Below are 25235 nucleotides of genomic sequence, written 5' to 3' on the forward strand. Positions count from 1 at the left end.
CTGCAACCTGAGAGGTATTTTCTGTTGCGGGGTTGGCTGGAAATCCACACCAGCCTCAAGCCCACTTCTGACCTGGACTGCACTGCAAGGCTGTTATAACTCTACCGGTCATCCATGAAGCATCACAGAGGACTACATTGCATGGTTGTTGTAACCGAGTCCCTCACTTTCAGGCTGACCCCTATACCCTCGCCTGAACCTACACTAAGGGGAAAAGATGAGACTGCATCCGTGTTGGAATTGGCAGAGTTATTTTTCTGTTCAATGTTGAAAACAATGTTGGGGAGAACTCTCCGCCCTTGAGGCAAAAAAGTCGACCCGGAAGCTGGTCGCTGTGTACGAGTCTACTAGTATAAGTCTAAGGAAGACATAGTTTTCAAGTGCCGTTCTTGACGTCACGTGGTCTTCTTGACCGATCTTTCCTCTAGCCAATAAACAGCCGCAAGGCCAGGAGAACTTCCGGGGCACGCTCCATTCCACGGAAATAAGAACATATAGAGCTGCACCTCATTAGTTTGTATAATCAATCTCCGGGTTTTCGAGAGTTAGAGTACAAAGCCATTTTTAAAATCTGCCCCCTGGAACTCAAATGAAATGCGAGATTTTAGACCAGATATAATTGGTCCTCACCATCAAACAAAACGAAGCAGCAAAGAGAAAGGAGCCTTTTTCTGTCTCTAACCCGTGTGTTACTTCGTGTGAAAGATGCCATTTTTAAAAAGTTTCTTATGCTGCAATCCTAAACCCATTGAGAGGTAGGCTGTATGCTTGAGCCCCCTTCCATGAAGGAGAAGACTCCCTGGAAAAGACCCTGATGTTGGGAAGGATGGAGGGCACAAGGAGAAGGGGACGACAGAGGACGAGGTGGTTGGATAGTGTTCTCAAAGCTAATAACATGAGTTTGACCAAACTGCGGGAGGCAGTGGAAGACAGGAGTACCTGGCGTGCTCTGGTCCATGGGGTCACAAAGAGTCGGACACGACTCAACAACGACATGTGTACAGCCTACCCCTCACTCCCAAACTCAGTATCATCCCCAATGCAAATAACACAGGAAAGAGGAGCCGAGTTCCGGAAGGGAGTTGCAGCGGCAGCGGCAGCAAGATTCTTGCATTGCAGCGGATTGGACTAGATGTCCCTGAGGTGCCTTCCAACTGTACAAGTCTATGAACCGAAGGTCTCCCGCCCCAGCTCCTCCTCTTTGTCCCGGGCCGGGTCCTTTGTCGCCTCCTCCCCGCCCGGGCCAGCCTCTCCTCCTCCAGCTGCTGCTTCTGCCGTCGATGCCGAGCTCGGAGGCCGCCCCTCTCCGGGGCACGTGCCCGGGGATGTGCCCGGCCGAGGAGTTCGCGCGGCGGCGCCGGGAAGGCCGCCTGCATCGGCTGGAGCTGGGCGCGGAGCGCGAGGCGGACCCGGCGCTGGCCGTTAAGGAGTACTCGCGCCCGGCCGCCGGCAAGGCGCCCCCGCGGCCCGAGGAGCTGCGCCCGCCCGACGTGCTGCTGGCCACCGTCCGGCACCTGCTGGAGCGGGAGGACCGGGGATCGGACGCCGGGGACTCCGCCGAGGCTGCAGAGCGCGGCGCCTTCGTAACCGACCGGCTGCGCGCGGTGCGCCTGGACGCGGCGCTGCAGCGGCTCCCCGGCGCGCCCTGCGCCGCCCTCCACGAGCGCGCCCTGATCTGGCTGCTCCGCGCCGGGACGCGCCTCTGCGCCCAGCCGCCCGCCCGCTTCGACGCCCACCTGCACCGCGCCCACCTGCAGGAGACCTTCGCCGCCCTCCGGCGCGCCTACCGGGAGCACGAGGACGGAGCCCGGCCCGCCGCCCAGCCCCGCTTCCAAGCCCTCTTCCTTCTCTACAACCTGGGTGAGGGATCCAGGGACGGGCTGGAAGGGGGTGGGGGTGGGCAAAGCCTTACTCATCCCGGGAATTTGGTCGGATGCTTTAGCTCAGCCTTGCCTACCTCGCAGGGTTGTTGTGGCGATCAGGTGGATACAGTACTAGGGAACTGGGAGAGACTAGGGCTTACAATCCTCACCCTGCTCAGCCGTATAGCTCACTGTGTGGCATCGGGCTAGCCAGTGCCTCTCAGCCTAACCTACCTCGCAGGTTTGTTGTGGGCATAGCTGTCAACTTTCAGATTTGAAAATAAGGGATCAGCAGCCTCACCTGTCCTAGGGACAGTCTACGGGATATCTAACAATCCAGGATAGCAGCGGGAAACAGCGCTGGAATAAGGGAATTTCCCACAAAAAAGGGAAGATTGACAGCCATGGTTGTGGGGATTAAAGAAGGAGAGGGAGGACCATACAAGCCACCTTGAGCATCTTGAGGGGAAAAGCTGGGATATAAAATCAGTAAGAAATACTGTAAATAAATATGCTTCCATGAAAAGGTGAGATATCAGTGCAGTAAGAAATAAATTCCATCCCTGAAAACATGGGTGCCCACTTGGGGGGCTCACATAATCAGTCACATGACGTGCATGCACACCATTTGAATGGCAATGCCCATCAACTTTTGGGGGCACAGCCCCCTCAAATATTTTATGGAGGGGCTGAAGCCCCCTCGTCCCCTAGGAGTTGGTTCCTATGCCTACAAGGTTGGGATATAAATATAGCAATAAATGAATTTGCTTCCCTGGTCCTTCTATAAAGCCTGGTCATCCTGACCTTTTGCTTCTTTCTCCTCCCACCGCACACAGGCTCTCCAGTAGCTCTCTGGGAGACCCTGCAGCTCCCCGATGCTATCCGAACCTCCCCAGACGTCTCCACGGCGCTGACCATCAATTGGGCCTTCCTGGAGCGGAATTTTGCCCGCTTCTTCCGCCTGGCCCGGGAGCTGCCTTACCTGCCCAGCTGCGCCCTTCACCCCCACCTGGCTGGGGCCCACCGCCTGGCCTTGATGACCTTCAGCCACGGCTTCAGCGCCAGGAACTCCCGCTACCCTCTGGCACGGCTGGCACGGCTGCTGGCCATGGACAGCGTGGAAGAGGCGGCGGACTTGTGCCAGGCCCACGGCTTGACTGTGTTGGAGGGGGATGTGGTCTTCCAGAAGGGCTCCTTCAAGGACGGTGTGCCTTTGGTGCATAAGACTTCCCGCCTGCTTGTGGACGGCAAATGGGGGGAGTCTACTCTGCTGGAGCTCTCAGAGAGGGTCTGCAGCTGACCCCCTTTGGAATGACTCTGTGTGCGTGAGCTGAGACTGGAAAGGGGTTTGCAGCTCAGGGTTTTCCCCCTAGAGAAGTTAGACTGGCTCCCTCATTGTCGTCTGCCTGGCAGTAGGCTTCAGGTGCAGACAGTGTACAGTGGTACCTTGGGTGAAGTTCTTAATTCGTTCTGGAGGTCCGTACTTAATCTGAAACTGTTCTTAACCTGAAGCACCACTTTAGCTAATGGGGCCTCCTGCTGCCGCTGCGCTGCCGGAGCACAATTTCTGTTCTCATTCTGCAGCAAAGTTCTTAACCCAAGGTGCTATTTCTGGGTTTGCGGAGTCTGTAACCTTAAGCGTATGTAACCCGAGGTACCACTGTATTTTAATTGCTGGTTCTAAGAGCGCTCTGCTGTATTTTTATTTCATTTACACCCCACTTTTCCTCCATGAAGCATTGTTGTTGTCGTCCACCCATCCGACTTTGTTGCCCCAGCCACTCTAGGCAGCTTCCATAATATAAAAACACAGTGAGACATCCTATGTTTAAAAACTTCCCGATACATGTCTTCATTCCTTTCACTACCTTGAGCTCCTTGGAGGAAAAAGGTTGGGATATGAATGCAATAAATAAAGTCAATGTCGTTTTTAAATGTGCCTTGAGTCTCACCTTGGGAGGAAGGTGGGGTAGAAAATATTAAATAATAGCAATATTATTGCTCCTGAAGGCAGAGTTGAGGCAAGTGTGGGTTCTGACTCTCCTTGGGGGCAGCAGAAGATGGGGAAATGGGACAGCACAGTTTCCATACAGGTCTGACCTTTAAATGCATCCTTCCAGGAAAAAGAAAAATGTTCCCTGTAGATCTAGGGCAGGGAAGCTGTGGCCCTGAATGAATAGTTGGACTACAGCTTCTGTCAGCCCATTTCATTGACCATGCTGGCTCAAGGTGATGGGAGCTGAGAGTCCAGGAACATCTAGAGAACATCTGTTTCACGAAGGATAAGCCATGTTGCAAAAAAAAAAAAAAAAAAAGTTTTACGGCAGCTTAAGGTTCCATTCCTTTGCCATTAGAAAGTTAGCACATCTGGGCTAGAGGTTCCATCAAGGCCCTTTCCTCCACTGTGCTGATTCCCTTAATGTAAAAAGGTAAAGGGACCCCTGACTATTAGGTCCAGTCGTGGCAGACTCTGGGGTTGCGGCGCTCATCTCGCTCTATAGGCTGAGGGAGCCGGCGTACAGCAGCTGGGTCATGTGACCAGCATGACTAAGCCGCTTCTGGCGAACCAGAGCAGCGCACGGAAACACTGTTTACCTTCCCACCGGAAGATATTTATCTACTTGCACTTTGATGTGCTTTCGAACTGCTGGGTTGGCAGGAGCAGGGACCAAGCAACGGGAGCTCACCCCGTCACGAGGATTTGAACCGCCAACCTTCTGATCAGCAAGTCCTAGGCTCTGTGGTTTAACCCACAGCACCACCTACGTCCCCTCCCTTAATGTATGAGAGCATTAAAAATTTAATTATCGCTCCTACCCCTAGTGGCTTTGATGTCGTTGAGTCCATTCTACCACCACATTTTGCTGCTTGCACAGAGTCCACATATTGTCATGCGCTGCCCCCTGCAGGTTTGGAGGACTTTATGCAAGGCTAGAAGGAGGTTTTTACACCCTCCCTGAATTAAGAATGCAAGAGCCTTGCTGGATCAAACCAGTCCTTTCCACTATCCCGTTCCCCCCAGTTCTCTGGACACCCCCGTGAATGCTAGTCTCATCTGTGGAGCACTTAGTTATTATTGTTTGGAAAACTGAATTGAATGTTACTGGAATGTTACTACAGTAATGTCTGCTGTCAGAAGAGATTGCGGTGATGGTAGTTGTTTTGTATACAGCTTACATGCCAAAGTGATGCTGCATCTGAGAAGCTGTGAGTGAACAGTGTGAGAGCGTTTCCTAAAAAAAACCCGGGTCTGCAAATATTAAATGCTTGGACAACTTTAAAGTGTAGCCCCACCTGCGAACGCTGGGGAATGGATGACAAGTAACTGCTTTTCGTAGCAGAGAACCACTATAAAAAGTCTGAGCCAAAAATGCCTTCTCCTGGGAAGGTACTGATAAATATATGAACCTGAGGGGCCAGAACTTTGGGGGGGGGGGGAGCTTGCTGCACTTGAGAAGCTCCTGTAAGAGAATTGTGCAATTGAAGCAAGAAACCCAGAAGGCTGTAAAAGGAGCTTTGATTTTCTTTATGGTACTAAAATGTTTCATTTCCCCCTCAAATGGTCAGCATTTGAGATATGGCATTTCCCGCCCCCCACTTTCACTCTAGAGTGCCACTTGTCTTGAACTCACATTGTCTTAAGTGAGGGAGCTCCCCTAAAAATTAAATCCTTATACCCCACCCCCACACCGGACTTCCTAAGGAGAACATGGATGCCTGTGGGAGTAATGCAGAACCTCTTCTCACATCATATGTGCTTTCAGAACAGCTCACTTGTTGTGTGTGCGAATGATGCACCCCTCTTATGCAGGCCCTTCTCCTCTTGGGCATGCAACACCTTGCACTCTCGCACACAAACATGCGGCCCCTTTAGATGCTGTCACTTTTTTATAATCTTGTTGATCCAGGCATTCTTCAGAAAAGACTTTGTAGGCCCCATGAATAACACCGGATTGTAGACCTGAAGAGTGCTCAATAGATAACCTATTCCTGCAGGAAAACCTGACAATTATGTCTGTCCTAAGCTTTCCTTAGGGGATTTCCCGACCTGTCAAAGTCTGTGGTTGGTTTTCCTAATGTTTATGTAGTGTGTGAGATGTTTGCTCTTTTAGGAGGCTCCTGTATGAAAAAGTTTATCTGGAGATGTTAAGTGGGAGAGATATTGCTTTCCCTTACTTGTGTCTGCCTTGACCCCTCAGACCACCCTTTTACATTATGCCCTAACTGACTTGAGTGAGAAGCCCAGGTGAGATTGGCCCAGGAAATTGTGGCTGCAGTGCAGTATTTAAGTCCGCTGCAGTTCTATGCATGCCTACCTGGGAGCAAGCCCTACTGAGACATACATCTGAATAAACACACACAGGATTGCAGTGCATGGTAGAAAAAGACCAGGGTCAGTTTTGGAAAGAGCCATAACTTGGCAGTAGGTCATCTGCTTGGCATGTTCAATCTCCTCTTTGCCTGAGACCCTGAAGTACCACTGCTGGTCAGTCAGTAGAACTGGGCCAAAACAAACAAGATGAACTTTAACAGGGAGAAATGTAAAGTATTGCACTTCAGCAAAAAAATATGAGAGGCAAAAATACAAGATGGGTGACACCTGGCTTGAGAGCAGTACATGTGAAAAGGATCTAGGAGTCTTGGTTGACCACAAACTTGACATGAGCCAACAGTGTGACGCGGCAGCTAAAAAAGCCAATGCAATTCTGGGCTGCATCAATAGGAGTATAGCATCTAGATCAAGGGAAGTAATAGTGCCACTGTATTCTGCTCTGGTCAGACCTCACCTGGAGTACTGTGTCCAGTTCTGGGCACCACAGTTCAAGAAGGACACTGACAAACTGCAATGTGTCCAGAGGGCAACCAAAATGGTCAAAGGCCTGGAAACGATGCCTTATGAGGAACGGCTAAGGGAGCTGGGCATGTTTAGCCTGGAGAAGAGGAGGTTAAGGGGTGATATGATAGCCATGTTCAAATATATAAAAGGATGTCATATAGAGGAGGGAGAAAGGTTGTTTTCTGCTGCTCCAGAGAAGCGGACACGGAGCAATGGATCCAAACTACAAGAAAGAAGATTCCACCTAAACATTAGGAAGAACTTCCTGACAGTAAGAGCTGTTTGACAGTGGAATTTGCTGCCAAGGAGTGTGGTGGAGTCTCCTTCTTTGGAGGTCTTTAAGCAGAGGCTTGACAACCATATGTCAGGAGTGCTCTGATGGTGTTTCCTGCTTGGCAGGGGGTTGGACTCGATGGCCCTTGTGGTCTATTCCAACTCTATGATTCTATGATTCTATTGGGCAAAGGGGACAAGGCAGCTTTATATACTCGAAGGTATATAATGTGCATGAGGTTCTTTTATACTATGAGCACAGAGTGTTCCAATTTTGCTCCTCTCTTAAATCAACACACACTTCTCTCTGGTAATTTTCACTTTGCTGAGTTTTGGCTCTTCCTCCAGGTTCACCTGTTCCAGGTGTTCAGCCTCAAATTGTGAAGGCACAAGCTGCTGCACGTCCAACTTCTCCTGCTCAGAGTGGGAAGATCCTAAGGGGGCTTCTCACTGCATTAGGCTGAATGCTTTTCCAAGTCCCCTCACAATCAGCTATGCGGCTATGGCAGGGCTACTGAGGCCCAACTCTGGTTGCAGTAAGATCAGACTGCATTGAAACCAGTGAATGCATAACATAAGCACATTCCATCTATCAGTGGTGGTGGTGTTGCAAAATGTAAGATGCAAAGACATAATAACAGGCTATGACATAGCATGGATTCTGGGATGGGCCTACATTGTGAGGCAGGTATATGGCATTCTTTAATCACTGTGACCCATTCTGCATAATTATTTAATCCCCGGCCTTAAAAATATAATACCCTAAAGGTTTGCTAGGGCTCAGTTGTACCTGAAATGTACAGCCTGCCTCCCGCTGCCTCTTGCTGAGAATTACGACTCCTGGTATGGAGCGGACTTTACCCCTGGACCTTGACAGCTTTGATAAATATATTTAAGGATCTACCCTGTTCTCTTGATCGAGGTTTCTTTTCACTGGTTTTAATATAGTATTTTTTAATTGTTGCAACCCGCTCTGGCGCCTTAGGATGAAAGTCGGGCAAGTAATCTTAAAAGCCCCCTTCAGACCTCCCCACACAATGATGGAAGGTTGGGGTGGCTTTTAGTCTGGGTTCACACCTATGTGTTGCTTGGAAATGTGGTGAGGTGAAAGGGGTTATTAGCTTCTCCTGAAAAAGAAGAGTGCAGCAGCTGGGATACTGGGGAATAAAAGGTTCAGGAGGTCAAAAGGTTAATAAACACTTTATTTCCATTTTACAATATCAGTTATTCTCAATTAATTTGCTTTTAAAGTGCTGAAAAGATTTTCCTTTTACTGTTTTGTTTTAAAATCGAGATACATTTGTTAAACAAAAAGATGAAGTAGATAACAAATAGCATCTGTAAGGTTGGGAGGGAATATAGAAGGCCTTGAAGAATTTTGCTCCACATCTCAGAAAACTTTCATTTCATTATACAAAAATAACAAATATATAGAGATGACTAAGATGGTGTCAGAATGTACACAAAATCTTTGGTTAATTTATTTTATCGTGACTTTGTTAACCAGACAAAAATGGAAAATTATACCATGGGTGTTTTATTACATCTGTCCTGTATCAAATGAATACAAAAAGCCTGACCTTTCTGCAGCAATGTAAGACTGTTTGTGAGGCCCCAAATTTGACACATCTCAGTTGCATCTATATATTTTTACAGAGTTTTTTTTTCTTTTTCTTTTAACACATCCAATTTTTAAACAATAGAAAAATTTTAGCTGCCCCCTTCCACAGATAAAAGCAGGAGGGGGAGGGGAGTCATTGAAATGGAAAACAATTGCCATAGATCAACACTGAAGATATTTAGCAAGTCGAAAAGTATATATATTTATATGTTTTTAAAAGCTTGCTTAAGTAAACGTAAAGCTCTCAGCGTACGAAGCGCAAACCCCCAACCCTAAAACACAAGAGAGAACTTCCAAAATACATCTGAGGAACTGTACACCCCACCTTCCTAATGGCACAGCTTTAAATATCACATAAATCCAGGTTCTACCTCTTTTCAAATTGGTAGCCGGAAGAAGTGCCCATCACACAATCGGCATTATTACCCATGGCACAAATGATACTGTTTTATTCAAACTGATACAGCTGATTCACCAAGCAGCATTCTGTGTTATGTGTGTGTTGCCGCTTTTTTAAAAAAATTGGCACTACATAACCGTTATTACAGCCACAGTGCATTGTGGGAAGTACGGCAATGCATTCTGGGATGCAAGTTTACCTGCCATATCACTGCTTTAAGAACTTTGCAAAAAAAAGAAAAGCGCTGTATCAGTTTCTGTGAGATATTTATACATATAATCTATGGAAGAGATAATCCTGTTGGGAAGACTCCCTGACCACAGTAAAAACATGGTTATTTCTCAGTTAAGGCCTACCATTTCACTGGGCACCCTGTTTTTATTGCTGAGCATTTCAAGCTAGGAAATTTGTATATACACACATATAAGGGAGATAGATAAGATATATACACACAGAGACAATATGTACACGAGAACCCCCCCACTCCACTCATTTCATTTCGTCATCACTTCCCGATACCTCATAAGAACCTTTAGTTTTTGCCCCTATCCCCCCAAACGTACCAAATTTCAGCTTGGCCTGTTTGCCTTTGTCATGCTCCAGTGTGCCTGTTGGCGTCGAATGCGAGGAATGCTCGTCGCTGAAAGACGACGACCGGTGCCGGGACTTTTTGCCCTTAAAGAAGGAGAACTTCCCTTTTGGAGAAGCAGACCCTTCCACTTCCACATCGCCCTCCAAGGAACCCAGGCTGGCCTGTAACTCCCCTTCGCACCCTGAGGCAGACACCGAGATCTCTGGGGAGCCAACGCTGCCTTTGACCTTAGATTTTGAGAAAGGGAACTTTGGCATTTTGATTTTAGATTTCTTAAGCTTAATGTCAGGCTCTTCCAGTTCGACATTCACCGCCCCGGCATGGAAGCTTGCCTCTGGCGCCTGAGGGAACTCAACATCAACTCCAACCTCCCTTCCTGTTAGCTCTTGCCCCGCAACCACAAATTTTGGCATTTTCATTTTGGGGAACGACACTTGTCCAGATGGGCTTTCTAAATGGCCGTGTGGAACATTCACCCCAACAGAAGGACCTTTGACCTCTAATTTGGGACCTTTGAGATCAATCCCTGCCTTTGGTCCAGAAAACTGAAGGCCTCCAGACCCCTGCATGCCCATGTTTAGCTCTGGCCCAGAAACTTTGGGAGCTGACACATTGAGCGAAGGTCCTCTCAAGCTGACATCAGGAGCGCCAGTGTCCAAGCCCATGCCAGAAATCTTCACACCTGGTGCCCCCACGCCGATCTGTTGACCTTTCATGCCACCAGATACGTTAACGTCACCTTTCAAACTTGGTCCTTTCACATTCAAGTCAAAGCCTGGGGCAGAAATGTCATGTCCTTTGAGATCTACTTCAGGCCCTTTGATCTGTGGTCCTGAAATACTTCCTCCTTCACTGGCGATGCCAAACTGGGGCAGCTTCATGCAGGGAATCTTAATTCCAACTCCAGAGCCTTCCACGTTAACGTCAGGTGCCTCGACAGCCACCTTGGGAGATGTAATGCCGCCAGAAATGCCGAAGTCTCCTTTGATCTTTGGTCCTTTCAGATTCACATCGAAATCAGGCGCTGAAATGCCTCCTCCAGAGGCCATTTTTACTGTTGGCGCTTTCACGTCCAGGTCTGGAGCACTCACATTGACATCTAGGCCTGAGGCCTTTGGCATTTTAAGCTTTCCTTCAAAACCACTGACGTCAACATCTGGTGTGCCAAATCCGATCTTTGGACCTTTAATGTCACCAGAAAGGCCCATGTCTCCTCCAAATTTTGGTCCTTTCAAGCTTACATCCACTGCAGGAGCGCTCATACTTCCTCCGATGCTTGGGGCCGAAACATCAACACTTGCTGAGGGCAGTTTTCCTTGAAGGTCCACCTCGGGCCCCTCCACTTTCACACCTGGCTTCCCGATCTTTGGCAAGCCAAATTTTGGCATTTTCAATTTCCCTTCTAGGCCTTGTCCTTCCATCTGGGGAAGGTCAATATCACCTTTCAGCTTTGGTCCTTTCAAGTTAATGTCAGGGGCTGACATGGAAGGAGCAGAAACACCCATGGATGGCAGGTTCACTGATGGACCTTTCAGGCTGATGTCAGGCGCGCTGAGGTTGGCATCAACACTAGGGCCTCGAAGGTCTCCTTCCAGTTTGGGACCAGCCAGATCGACATTTCCACCTGAGAATTTGAACTTTGGCTTCTTGAGATGGATGTCAGGACCTCCAATATTGACATCGGGGAGGCTGGCACTTCCGCTGGGAACTGTGATGTCAAGATCTGGAGATTTCAGAGATGGTGATGAGACATCTATTCCTGGTGACTTGATTTCCCCTTCCACCTTTGGCAAAGAAGCATCAGCCTTGAACATAGGTGATTTGATATCAAACTCGACGTCAGGAAAAGAGAGTTTCCCAAACATAGACTTCTTTCCTTTGGGTGACTTGATGTTCATGTCTCCTTTCAGGGATGCTTCAGGGACAGAAATGCTTCCTTCCAAATCCGGCGATTTCATACTTGCATCCATATCTCCACTCACGGCAAAGCCAGCCTTCTTGCCTTTGACTTTAGGCCCGCTCATGTGGATTTTAGGCATTTTGAATTTGCTTTTCTTCCCTTTTCCAGAAATGGAGATGTCAGGCGATTCAACATTCAGCTCACCTTCTGGGAGGGAGATGTCTGCCTTGGGGCTTTTTGCTCCAAATCCAAACTTTGGCATTTTAAATTTAGGGAGTTTAACGTTTCCCTCTGGCCCTTCAAGGTTTACATCTGGACACTCCAAGTCAATCTCAGGGCCCTTAGCTTCAATTCCTGGCCCTTGAATATCAATTCCTGGACCTTTTAAGCTGCCTTCAACCTTGGGAAGAGCGACATCAACATCACCCTTCACTTTAGGTCCCTTCAGATTTAAGTCAATCTCTGGCATGGATATTTGAGGTGTTTTGAGTTTGGGACCCTTCAGTTTTCCTTCTGGTCCTTCTATGTTCAAGCTGGGGCCTGATAATTCCAATTCACCCTTGGGTACATTTACATCGATATGAGGTCCTTCCCCTTTGAACTCAGGCATGCCAAATTTGGGCAGCTTCATCTTGGGGAATTTCACCTTTCCATCTGGACCATGAATATCAACATTGGGAGCATCAATGTCCAATTGAGGGCCTTTGATGTCAATTTCTGGACCCTTGAAATCACCTTCAACCTTTGGTAGGGAAACATCCACATCTCCTTTCAGTTTGGGGCCTTTGAGGTTGAAATCCACATCAGGCATGGAGATTTTAGGTCCTCTGATGTTCATTTCAGGCATCTTGAATTTAGGGCTTTTCCATTTTCCTTCTGGGCCTTCAAGTTCAACATCAGGAACATCTACGTCAAGTTTGGGTCCTTTGATATCAATTTCAGGGCCCTTCAGATCACCTTCCAACTTTGGCACCGAAACATCCACATCCCCCTTCACTTTGGGACCTTTCAAGTTCAAGTCAAAATCTGGCATGGAGATTTTGGGGGTCTTAAAATGCATATCAGGCATCTTAAACTTGGGACCTCTGAGTTTTCCTTCAGGACCTTCAAGCTCAACATCAGGAACCGAAACATCCAGTTTAGGGCCATGTATATCCACATCTGGTGCTTTCAAATCACCTCCAATCTTGGGAAGAGATACATCCACATCTCCCTTCAGTTTTGGGCCCTTCAAGTTGAGGTCTACATCTGGCATGGATAATTTTGGTGCTTTGATGTTCATCTCAGGCATCTTAAATTTAGGTCCTTTCAGTTTTCCATCAGGTCCCTCAATGTCAATGTCAGGAGCATCTATCTTAGGACCTTTGATATCTATTTCAGGCCCTCTTAGATCCCCTTCAAATTCTGGGACGGAAACATCCACATCACCTTTAAGTTTAGGCCCTTTCAAGTTTAGATTCATATCTGGCATGGAGATTTTAGGTGCCTTGAAATGCATGTCCGGCATCTTGAATTTAGGGCTTTTCCATTTTCCTTCTGGGCCTTCGAGTTCAACATCAGGAACATCTACATCTAATTTCGGCCCTTTAATATCGACGTCGGGCCCCTTCAGATCACCTTCAAACTTCGGTACAGACACATCCACGTCACCCTTCACTTTCGGCCCTTTGAGATTTAGATCAAAATCTGGCATGGAGATTTTGGGTGCCTTAAAGTGCATGTCAGGCATCTTAAACTTGGGACCTCTGAGTTTTCCTTCAGGACCTTCAAGCTCAACATCAGGAAGGTCAACATCTAGTTTGGGACCCTGGATATCCACATCTGGGCCTTTCAGGTCACCTTCCAGCTTTGGAACCGAAAGGTCAACATCTCCCTTCAGTTTAGGGCCTTTCAAATTGAAATCAACATCTGGCATGGAGATTTTGGGTGATTTGAAGTGCATGTCAGGCATCTTAAATCTGGGACCTTTCACTTTTCCTTCTGGGCCTTCAATGTCTAGGCTTGGTGCATCAATGTCCACCTTCGGAAGAGAAACATCAAGGTCTGCTTTGGGGAGGCTCACGTCCACATCTGGGCCCTCTGCCTTGAAGCTAGGCATTCCAAATTTTGGCATTTTGAATTTTGGCATTTTCAGTTTTCCTTCTGGGCCATGGAGGTCGACGTCCGGAGCATCAATATCCAGTTTGGGACCTTTGATGTCAATTTCTGGACCCTTCAAATCACCTTCAACCTTGGGTAGGGAAACGTCCACATCACCTTTCAGTTTGGGGCCTTTGAGGTTGAAATCCACATCAGGCATGGAGATTTTGGGTGCTTTGATGTTCATTTCAGGCATCTTGAATTTAGGGCTTTTCCATTTTCCATCTGGGCCTTCAAGTTCAACATCTGGAATATCTACATCTAATTTCGGCCCTTTGATATCAATTTCGGGGCCCTTCAGATCACCTTCCAACTTCGGCACTGAAACATCCACAGCCCCCTTCACTTTCGGCCCTTTCAAGTTCAAATCAAAATCTGGCATGGAGATTTTGGGTGCTTTGAAGTGCATGTCCGGCATCTTAAACTTGGGACCTTTCACTTTTCCTTCTGGGCCTTCAATGTCCAGGCTTGGTGCATCAATGTCCACTTTCGGCAGAGAAACATCAATGTCTGCTTTTGGAAGATTTACATCCACCTCTGGACCTTCTGCTTTGAAGCTTGGCATTCCAAATTTGGGCATTTTGAATTTTGGCATTTTCAGTTTTCCTTCTGGGCCATGGAGGTCGACGTCCGGAGCATCAATATCCAGCTTGGGACCTTTGATGTCAATTTCTGGACCCTTCAAATCACCTTCAAGCTTTGGTAGGGAAACATCCACATCTCCTTTCAGTTTAGGGCCTTTGAGGTTGAAATCCACATCAGGCATGGAGATTTTAGGTCCTCTGATGTTCATTTCAGGCATCTTGAATTTAGGGCTTTTCCATTTTCCTTCTGGGCCTTCGAGTTCAACATCAGGAACATCTACATCTAATTTCGGCCCTTTAATATCGACGTCGGGCCCCTTCAGATCACCTTCAAACTTCGGTACAGACACATCCACGTCACCCTTCACTTTCGGCCCTTTGAGATTTAGATCAAAATCTGGCATGGAGATTTTGGGTGCCTTAAAGTGCATGTCAGGCATCTTAAACTTGGGACCTCTGAGTTTTCCTTCAGGACCTTCAAGCTCAACATCAGGAAGGTCAACATCTAGTTTGGGACCCTGGATATCCACATCTGGGCCTTTCAGGTCACCTTCCAGCTTTGGAACCGAAAGGTCAACATCTCCCTTCAGTTTAGGGCCTTTCAAATTGAAATCAACATCTGGCATGGAGATTTTGGGTGCTTTGAAGTGCATGTCCGGCATTTTAAACTTGGGACCTTTCACTTTTCCTTCTGGGCCTTCGATGTCCAAGCCTGGTCCTTCAATGTCTACTTTGGGAGCAGAAAGGTCAATGTCTGCTTTTGGAAGATTTACATCCACCTCTGGACCTTCTGCTTTGAAGCTTGGCATTCCAAATTTTGGCATTTTGAATTTTGGCATTTTCAGTTTTCCTTCTGGGCCATGGAGGTCAACATCTGGAGCTTCAATATCCAGCTTGGGACCTTTGATGTCAATTTCTGGGCCCTTCAAATCACCTTCAACCTTTGGTAGGGAAACGTCCACATCTCCTTTCAGTTTGGGGCCTTTGAGGTTGAAATCCACATCAGGCATGGAGATTTTGGGTGCTTTGATGTTCATTTCAGGCATCTTGAATTTAGGGCTTTTCCATTTTCCTTCTGGGCCTTCAAGTTCAACATCAGGAACATCTACGTCAAGTTTGGGTCCTTTGATATCAATTTCGGGGCCCTTCAAATCACCTTCCAACTTTGGCACCGAAACATCCACATCCCCCTTCACTTTGGGACCTTTCAAGTTCAAGTCAAAATCTGGCATGGAGATTTTGGGGGTCTTAAAATGCATGTCAGGCATCTTAAACTTGGGACCTCTGAGTTTTCCTTCAGGACCTTCAAGCTCAACATCAGGAAGCTCAACATCTAGTTTGGGACCCTTAATATCCACATCTGGGCCTTTCAGGTCACCTTCCAGCTTTGGAACTGAAAGGTCAACATCTCCCTTCAGTTTAGGGCCTTTCAAATTGAAATCAACATCTGGCATGGAGATTTTGGGTGCTTTGAAGTGCATGTCAGGCATTTTAAACTTGGGACCTCTGAGTTTTCCTTCAGGACCTTCAAGCTCAACATCAGGAAGATCAACATCTACTTTTGGCCCCTTGATATCCACATCTGGGCCTTTCAGGTCACCTTCCAGCTTTGGAACCGAAAGGTCAACATCTCCCTTCAGTTTAGGGCCTTTCAAATTGAAATCAACATCTGGCATGGAGATTTTGGGTGCTTTGAAGTGCATGTCAGGCATCTTTAATTTGGGACCTTTGATCTTGCCCTCTGGGCCTTCTATATCCAAGTCGGGAGTTTCAATGTCCACTTTGGGTCCTGATACATCAATGTCTGCTTTGGGGAGGTTTATATCTACCTCAGGACCCTCTGCCTTTAAGCCTGGCACTCCAAATTTGGGCATTTTGAATTTGGGCATTTTGAGTTTGCCTTCTGGTCCGTGGAGATCAACATCTGGAACATCAATGTCCAACTTGGGGCCTTTGATATCTATGTCAGGACCTTTCAAATCCCCTTCCAGGCTTGGTGCAGAAACATCAAGGTCACCTTTTAATTTTGGACCTTTCAAATTCAATTCCACATCAGGCTTTGAAACTTTAGGTGATGAAATATTCAGGGAAGGCATTTTAAATTTAGGGCCTTTCACTTTTCCATGAACATCAACATCTGGGCCTTGGACATCAACTTTGGGCCCTGAGATATTAACATCTGGTTTCTTAAGCTTCACGTCAACCTCTGGAGTGTGAACCTTTGGACCAGAAAAACTGAACTTTGGAAGCTTAAATCTTGATTTCTTTGTTTTCGCTTCAATATCTATCTTTGGTGCTTCTAAGTCAACTTCAGGTCCTTTTAATTCAACATTAGGACCTTTGATGTCGCCTTCCAAGTCTCCCTTTAATTTAGGACCTTTCAAATTCAAGTCAATGTCTGGCATTGAGATCTTTGGAACATTAAAATTAATTTCAGGCTTCTTAAACTTGGGACCCCTTAATTTTCCTTCAGGGCCTTCGATTTCCAAATCGGGTGTTTCAATGTCTAGGCTGGGGCCAGATATATCCACTTCTCCCTTAGGTAAGCTCACATCCATGGAAGGGCCTTCTCCCTTGAAACCAGGCATTCCAAATTTGGGCATTTTAAACTTGGGCATTTTGAGTTTGCCCTCCGGACCGTGCAAGTCAACATCTGGTGCGTCAATGTCCAATTGGGGGCCTTTAATGTCAATGTCAGGCCCTTTCAATCCACCTTCAACCTTTGGCAGAGAAACATCCACATCTCCTGTCAGTTTTGGACCCTTCAAATTAAGATCCACATCTGGCATGGAAAGCTTTGGCGCTTTGATGTGCATTTCTGGCATCTTAAACTTGGGGCCTTTAATTTTACCGTCTGGACCTTCAATGTCTAACTCAGGGCCTTCAATGTCCACCTTGGGAGCAGATATATCAATGTCTCCCTTTGGGAGATTTACATCCAGTTCAGGGCCCTCTGCCTTGAAGCCAGGCATTCCAAATTTGGGCATTTTGAATTTGGGCATTTTCAGTTTTCCTTCTGGGCCATGGAGGTCAACATCTGGAACATCAATATCCAGCTTGGGACCTTTAATGTCTATTTCTGGACCCTTCAAATCACCTTCAACCTTTGGTAGGGAAACGTCCACATCTCCTTTCAGTTTGGGGCCTTTGAGGTTGAAATCCACATCAGGCATGGAGATTTTGGGCGCTTTGATGTTCATTTCAGGCATCTTGAATTTAGGGCTTTTCCATTTTCCTTCTGGGCCTTCAAGTTCAACATCAGGAACATCTACGTCAAGTTTGGGTCCTTTGATATCAATTTCGGGGCCCTTCAGATTACCTTCCAACTTTGGCACCGAAACATCCACATCCCCCTTCACTTTGGGACCTTTCAAGTTCAAGTCAAAATCTGGCATGGAGATTTTGGGGGTCTTAAAATGCATGTCAGGCATCTTAAACTTGGGACCTTTGAGTTTTCCTTCAGGACCTTCAAGCTCAACATCAGGAAGGTCAACATCTAGTTTGGGACCCTTGATATCCACATCTGGGCCTTTCAGGTCACCTTCCAGCTTAGGAACTGAAACGTCAACATCTCCCTTCAGTTTAGGGCCTTTCAAATTGAAATCAACATCTGGCATGGAGATTTTGGGTGCTTTGAAGTGCATGTCAGGCATCTTAAACTTGGGACCTTTGAGTTTTCCTTCAGGACCTTCAAGCTCAACATCAGGAAGGTCAACATCTAGTTTGGGACCCTTGATATCCACATCTGGGCCTTTCAGGTCACCTTCCAGCTTAGGAACTGAAACGTCAACATCTCCCTTCAGTTTAGGGCCTTTCAAATTGAAATCAACATCTGGCATGGAGATTTTGGGTGCTTTGAAGTGCATGTCAGGCATCTTAAACTTGGGACCTTTCACTTTTCCCTCTGGACCATCTATACTGAAGTCAGGAGCATCAATATCTAATTTGGGACCTTTGATATCAACATCTGGTCCTTTCAGATCCCCCTCTACCTTTGGCAAAGAAACATCAACATCCCCCTTCAGTTTGGGACCCTTCAGGTTCAGGTCAAAATCTGGCATAGAGATTTTGGGTGCTTTGATGTTCATTTCAGGCATCTTAAATTTGGGCCCTTTGAGTTTTCCTTCAGGGCCTTCAAGCTCAACATCAGGGATGTCAACATCCAATTTGGGACCCTTGATGTCAACATTTGGGCCCTTCAAGTCACCCTCCAATTTAGGAACAGAAACATCAGCATCTCCTTTTATTTTGGGACCCCTCCAGTTCAAATCAATGTCCGGCATGGAGATCTTAGGGACATTAAAATGCATTTCTGGCATCTTAAATTTGGGCCCTTTGAGTTTTCCTTCAGGTCCTTCAATTTCAACATCAGGAATATCTACGCCAACTTTAGGACCTTTGATGTTGACATCAGGGCCTTTCAGATCACCTTCCAACTTTGGCACTGAAACATCCACATCCCCCTTCACTTTGGGTCCTTTCAAACCCAGGTCTAAATCTGGCATGGAGATTTTGGGAGCTTTGATATGCATTTCAGGCATTTTGAATTTGGGGCCCTTTAGCTTCCCTTCAGGTCCTTCTAGGTCAACATCAGGAACGTCAATGTCCAATTTGGGCCCTTTGAGATCCACCTCCGGGCCTTTCAAGTCCCCTTCCAACTTTGGCACAGACACATCCAGATCGCCTTTTACTTTGGGACCCCTTAGGTTCAAATCAATGTCAGGCATGGATATCTTAGGTGTTTTAATGTGCACTTCTGGCATCTTAAATTTGGGGCTCTTCCACTTTCCTTCTGGACCTTCAATGTTAACATCTGGAGCATCAATGTCCAATCCTGGCCCTTTAATGTCAATATTGGGGCCTTTCAGATCACCTTCCAACTTCGGCACTGAAACATCCACATCCCCCTTCACTTTCGGCCCTTTCAAGTTCAAGTCAAAATCTGGCATGGAGATTTTGGGTGCCTTAAAGTGCATGTCCGGCATCTTAAACTTGGGACCTTTGAGTTTTCCTTCAGGACCTTCAAGCTCAACATCAGGAAGGTCAACATCTAGTTTGGGACCCTTAATATCCACATCTGGGCCTTTCAGGTCACCTTCCAGCTTTGGAACCGAAACGTCAACATCTCCCTTCAGTTTAGGGCCTTTCAAATTGAAATCAACATCTGGCATGGAGATTTTGGGTGCTTTGAAGTGCATGTCAGGCATCTTAAATCTGGGCCCTTTCACTTTTCCTTCTGGGCCTTCAATGTCCAGGCTTGGTGCATCAACATCAACTTTTGGAACAGAAACATCAATGTCTGCTTTGGGGAGGCTCACATCAACATCTGGGCCTTCTCCTTTGAATCCGGGCATTCCAAATTTGGGCATTTTGAATTTGGGCATCTTCAATTTGCCTTCAGGTCCATGGAGATCAACATCAGGCATGTCAATGTCCAATTTGGGTCCTTTGATATCAAATTCTGGGCCTTTCAAGTCTCCTTCAAGTTTGGGGACTGAAACATCCACATCACCCTTGATTTTGGGACCTTTCAGATTCAAATCAACATCTGGCATGGAGATTTTTGGAGCCTTGATGTGCATTTCAGGCATTTTAAACTTCGGACTCTTCCATTTTCCTTCAGGGCCTTCAATGTCAACATCAGGAGCATCTATGTCTAGCTTAGGACCCTTAATGTTGAAGTCTGGACCTTTCAAGTCACCTTCCAGCTTTGGAACTGTAACATCATACTCTCCCTTCACTTTAGGGCCTTTCAGGTTCAAGTCAACATCTGGCAGAGAGATCTTTGGAGCTTTGAAGTGCATGTCAGGCATCTTAAATCTAGGCCCTTTCACTTTTCCTTCTGGGCCTTCAATGTCCAAGCTTGGAGCATCAATGTCAACTTTTGGAACAGAAACATCAATGTCAGCTTTGGGGAGGCCCACGTCAACATCTGGGCCTTCCCCTTTGAAGCCTGGCATTCCAAATTTGGGCATTTTGAATTTGGGCATCTTCAGTTTTCCCTCTGGCCCATGGAGATCAACATCTGGCATGTCAATATCCAATTTTGGTCCTTTGATATCAAATTCTGGGCCTTTCAAGTCTCCTTCAAGTTTGGGGACTGAAACATCCACATCACCCTTGATTTTGGGACCTTTCAGATTCAAATCAACATCTGGCATGGAGATTTTTGGAGCCTTGATGTGCATTTCGGGCATCTTAAACTTCGGACTCTTCCATTTTCCTTCAGGGCCTTCAATGTCAATATCTGGAGTTTCAATATCCACTTTGGGGCCCTTGATATCCATTTGGGGTCCTTTCAAATTGCCTTCAATATTTGGGACAGTTACATCCATCTCCCCTCTTGCTCTGGGACCTTTCAAGTTTAAGTCAATATCCGGCATGGAGATTTTGGGTGTCTTGAAATGCATTTCAGGCATTTTGAACTTGGGACCTTTCAGTTTTCCCTCTGGACCTTCGATGTCTATGCTTGGCATATCAGCATTCAGTTTTGGTCCCGAAACATCAATGTCTGCTTTAGGGAGGCTCACGTCAACATCAGGGCCTTCCCCTTTGAAGCCAGGCACCCCAAACTTGGGCAGCTTCATCTTGGGCATCTTAATTTTAGCATCTGGGCCTTCCAGGTCAACATCTGGGAGATCCACATCAAGTTTGGGGCCCTTGATGTCAATGCTGGGTCCTTTCATATCACCCTCAATCTTTGGGACAGACACATCCATTTCACCCTTCATTTTGGGGGCCTTGAGATTCAAGTCGACATCTGGCATGGAAATTTTAGGAGATTTAATATTGAGTTTTGGCATCTTGAATCTGGAACCTTTGATTTTTCCTTCAGGGCCCTCCAATTCCACATCTGGGACATCAACATCCAAGTTAGGACCCTCAATATTGACCTTGGGTCCTTTCAAGTCACCTTCTATCTTTGGCCCAGAGATATCCACATCTCCCTTCAGTTTTGGCCCTTTCAGATTGAAATCTACATCTGGCATTGATATCTTGGGTGCATGGATATTCAGTTCAGGCATCTTAAACTTGGGCCCTTTCAGTTTTCCTTCTGGGCCTTCAATGTCCAAGGCTGGTGCTTCAATGTCTACTTTGGGAGCAGAAAGATCAACGTCTGCTTTTGGAAGATTTACATCCACCTCTGGACCTTCTGCTTTGAAGCTTGGCATTCCAAATTTAGGCATTTTGAATTTTGGCATTTTCAGTTTTCCTTCTGGGCCATGGAGGTCAACATCTGGAGCATCAATATCCAGCTTGGGACCTTTGATGTCAATTTCTGGGCCCTTCAAATCACCTTCAACCTTTGGTAGGGAAACATCCACATCTCCTTTCAGTTTGGGGCCTTTGAGGTTGAAATCCACATCAGGCATGGAGATTTTGGGTGCTTTGATGTTCATCTCTGGCATCTTAAATTTGGGGCCTTTAATTTTGCCTTCGGGTCCTTCAATGTCCAGTCCAGGAGCTTCAACGTCTACTTTGGGACCTGATATACTAATGTCACCCTTTGGAAGACTAACATCCACGCCAGGGCTTTCCCCTTTGAAACCAGGCATTCCAAATTTGGGCATTTTCATTTTGGGCATCTTCAATTTTCCTTCAGGACCATGAAGGTCAACGTCGGGCACATCAATGTCTACTTGGGGCCCCTTGATATCAATTGCAGGACCTTTTAAGCCACCTTCTAATTTCGGCACAGAAACATCAAAGTCCCCTTTCACTTTAGGCCCTTTCAAGTTCAAATCAATGTCCGGCATGGAGATCTGAGGAGTTTTAATATGCATTTCAGGCATCTTGAATTTAGGACCTTTTATTCTGCCTTCTGGTCCTTCAATGTCTAATCCAGGAGCTTCAATGTCCACCTTTGGACCTGAAACATCGACGCTTCCCTTTGGAAGACTGACATTCACATCAGGAACTTCTCCTTTCACACCAAACTTGGGTAATTTCATCTTTGGCATTTTGAGTTCAGGTCCGTGAAGTTCGACATCTGGTGTTCCAATGTCCAATTTGGGGCCTTTGATGTCCACAGCTGGGCCCTTTAATTCTCCTTCTACTTTTGGGATTGAAACATCAACACCTCCCTTGACTTTGGGGCCTTTCAAGTTCAGGTCAATGTCTGGCATGGATATTTGTGGGGTCTTAACATGCATTTCTGGCATCTTGACATGGGGGCCTTTCAGTTGTCCTCCAGGACCTTTGATGTTGAAGGTGGGAGCTTCAATGTCTACATTTGGAGCTGAAACATCGATACTTCCCTTTGGAAGACTGACATCCACATCAGGCATTTCACCTTTCACGCCAAACTTGGGCAATTTCATCTTTGGCATTTTGAGTTCAGGTCCGTGAAGTTCGACATCTGGTGTTCCGATGTCCAATTTGGGGCCTTTGATGTCAACAGCTGGGCCCTTTAATTCTCCTTCCACTTTTGGGATGGAAACGTCGACACCTCCCTTGACTTTGGGGCCTTTCAGATTCAGGTCAATGTCTGGCATGGATATTTGCGGGGTCTTAACATGCATTTCTGGCATCTTGACATGGGGACCTTTCAGTTGTCCTCCAGGACCTTTGATGTTGAAGGTGGGAGCTTCAATGTCTACATTTGGACCTGAAACATCCATGCTTCCCTTTGGAAGACTGACATCCACATCAGGAACTTCTCCTTTCACGCCAAACTTGGGCAATTTCATCTTTGGCATTTTGAGTTCAGGTCCGTGAAGTTCGACATCTGGTGTTCCAACATCCAATTTGGGGCCTTTAATGTCCACAGCTGGGCCCTTTAATTCTCCTTCCACTTTTGGGATGGAAACGTCGACACCCCCCTTGACTTTGGGGCCTTTCAGATTCATGTCAATGTCTGGCATGGATATTTGGGGGGCCCCCTTGACTTTGTGGCCTTTCAGATTCATGTCAATGTCCGGCATGGATATTTGAGGGGTCTTAACATGCATTTCTGGCATCTTGACATGGGGGCCCTTCAGTTGTCCTCTAGGACCTTTGATATTGAAGGTGGGAGCTTCAATGTCTACATTTGGAGCTGAAACATCAATGCTTCCCTTTGGAAGACTGACATCCACATCAGGAACTTCTCCTTTCACGCCAAACTTGGGCAATTTCATCTTTGGCATTTTGAGTTCAGGTCCGTGAAGTTCGACATCTGGTGTTCCGATGTCCAATTTGGGGCCCGTGATGTCCACAGCTGGGCCCTTTAATTCTCCTCCTACTTTTGGAATGGAAACATCGACACCTCCCTTGACTTTGGAGCCTTTCAGATTCAGGTCAATGTCTGGGATGGAAATTTGAGGAGCCTTAACATGCATTTCAGGCATCTTGACATGAGGACCCTTCAGTTGTCCTCCAGGGCCTTTGATACCAATGTCAGGTGCAGCTATGTCCACTTTGGGGCCTTTTAGATCCATCTGGGGCCCCTTGAGGCCGCCTTCTATCTTTGGCACAGAAACAGCCACATCGCCCTTTAGGTTTGGTCCTTGGACATTCAAGTCCACATCTGGCACAGTGACTTTTACTGGTGATGTTTGCATGGACGGCATTGAGACTTTTGGACCTTTCAGGTCAACATTGGCAGTTTCAATATCTAGTTTGGGACCCTTAATATTCATTCCAGGCCCTTTTAAGTGGCCTTCCACCCTTGGCCCTGAAATGTCCATGGCGCCTTTCCCTTTAGGGCCCCTGAGATTCAAGTCAACATCTGACATAGAAATTTGGGGTGTCTGACCAGCTATTTCAGGCTTGCCATATCTGGGTCCTTTCACGTGTGTTTCAAGGGTCACGTCAGGAGCTTGCAAATCCACTTTAGGTCCTGAGATGTTAAGTCCCCCTTTTGGAACAGTCACAGTCACTGCAGGGTCTGGTGCAGAAAATTTAGGAAGTTTCATGTGGGGTATTTTAAGTTTTCCTTCGCCCCCTTCAAGACCGACATCTGGAGCCCCAAGATCCACCGAAGGCCCTTTGATATCCACCTTGGGGCCTTCCAATGTTGGAGAGGTGGTCTTCAGGGCACCCTTCAAGTCCACACCTTTCAGGCCCACGTCCATCTGTGGTTGTGGGATTCCAGGTTCTCCCATGGCCCATTTGGAGCCTTTCAAGGACACTTCTGGGCCTTTTATTGAAGCCGATGGAGCAACTGCATCAAGCTGAGGAACATCAACATCAGAAACTGAAGAGGATATACCAAATTTGGGCATTTTCATTGCAGGAAACGCCACCTTTCCTGTGCTTCCAGTGTTGATATCTGGAGATTTGATGTTGCCTTCGACACTGGCACTGGGGATGTCCACTTTTGGACCTTTCAGATCACCTTGAATTTGGGGTCCCGAAATACCAACTGAAGGACCCTTGAGGTGGGGCAATGATAAATCAGCTTGCAGCCCTCCCACATCACCTTGGATTTTACCCCGACCTCCTTTCCCATTCACTTCTGGCGTTGTAACATGGAAACCAGCTTCCTGGCCTCCTGGTATAAAGTCAGTCTGGGTTCTCAGATCTACACCTGTGACATGAGGCCCAAATATTCGAATATCAGTTTTCCCAACCTTAGGCTGTTCCATGTGGATGCCAGGAACACCAAACTCCAACCTCTGAGAGGGTGACTCAATAGTTGGTCCGGTATACGTAATGTCAGGTCTTCCTCTCACCCCAGCGTGGGAGTCTGTTATCTGGGTAGCTGTTCTCCCTGACAAGTCAACGTGTGGGATCTTGATGACAGTTTTCCCAGGTTCTGTTTCAATCTCAGCCTTGGAAATGTGGGTGAGTTCATGTTTCGGAATCTTGATTTTAAACTCCGGGCTGCTGATGTCAATCTCTTTGGCTCCCTCATGACCTGTGACGTCGACAGTGTAAGCAGTAACTCTCTTGGTGACTGTGATGGTTCTGCTTTGGGTTCCTGTGTGCTCAACTTCCATGCCATCTTCCGATTTAAGGCGAGGCTTGATTTTTGTGGTATAAATCCGTTTGTACTCTTCGTCATCTCCGCTCTGGAACAGAGAGGAATGAGTTGTTACTGTCAA

At 46.8% G+C, this 25235-nt stretch overlaps 2 protein-coding genes across 2 annotated transcripts in view; one reads left to right on the top strand and one right to left on the bottom strand.

Moving 5' to 3' along the window:
• Positions 1 to 25203, top strand: SAC3D1 (SAC3 domain containing 1). Its single transcript, XM_028710970.2, has 2 exons — positions 1 to 1860; positions 2699 to 25203. Exons 1-2 carry the CDS (start codon positions 1167 to 1169, stop codon positions 3160 to 3162), a joined length of 1158 nt encoding a protein of 385 aa, XP_028566803.2. The 5' UTR covers positions 1 to 1166; the 3' UTR covers positions 3163 to 25203.
• The window catches only part of AHNAK (AHNAK nucleoprotein), a 54047-nt gene continuing 36965 nt past the window's right edge, over positions 8154 to 25235 (bottom strand). Inside the window, exon 5 of the mRNA XM_028709677.2 lies at positions 8154 to 25202. Within this exon, the coding sequence (XP_028565510.2) occupies positions 9483 to 25202 (15720 nt within the window). The 3' untranslated portion in view covers positions 8154 to 9482. The remainder of the gene's footprint in view (positions 25203 to 25235) is intronic.

This window comes from Podarcis muralis, chromosome 16 (assembly GCF_964188315.1).
Source record: "Podarcis muralis chromosome 16, rPodMur119.hap1.1, whole genome shotgun sequence".
Taxonomy (NCBI): Eukaryota; Metazoa; Chordata; class Lepidosauria; order Squamata; family Lacertidae; genus Podarcis; species Podarcis muralis.

What these genes read in the sequence shown, in the direction of transcription:
- SAC3D1 (XM_028710970.2), top strand. Translation starts at nt 1,167, where the DNA reads ATGAACCGAAGGTCTCCCGCCCCAGCTCCTCCTCTTTGTCCCGGGCCG. An exon ending in CTTCCTTCTCTACAACCTGG is followed by an intron (nt 1,861 to 2,698) that starts GTGAGGGATCCA and finishes CACCGCACACAG; the next exon opens with GCTCTCCAGTAGCTCTCTGG.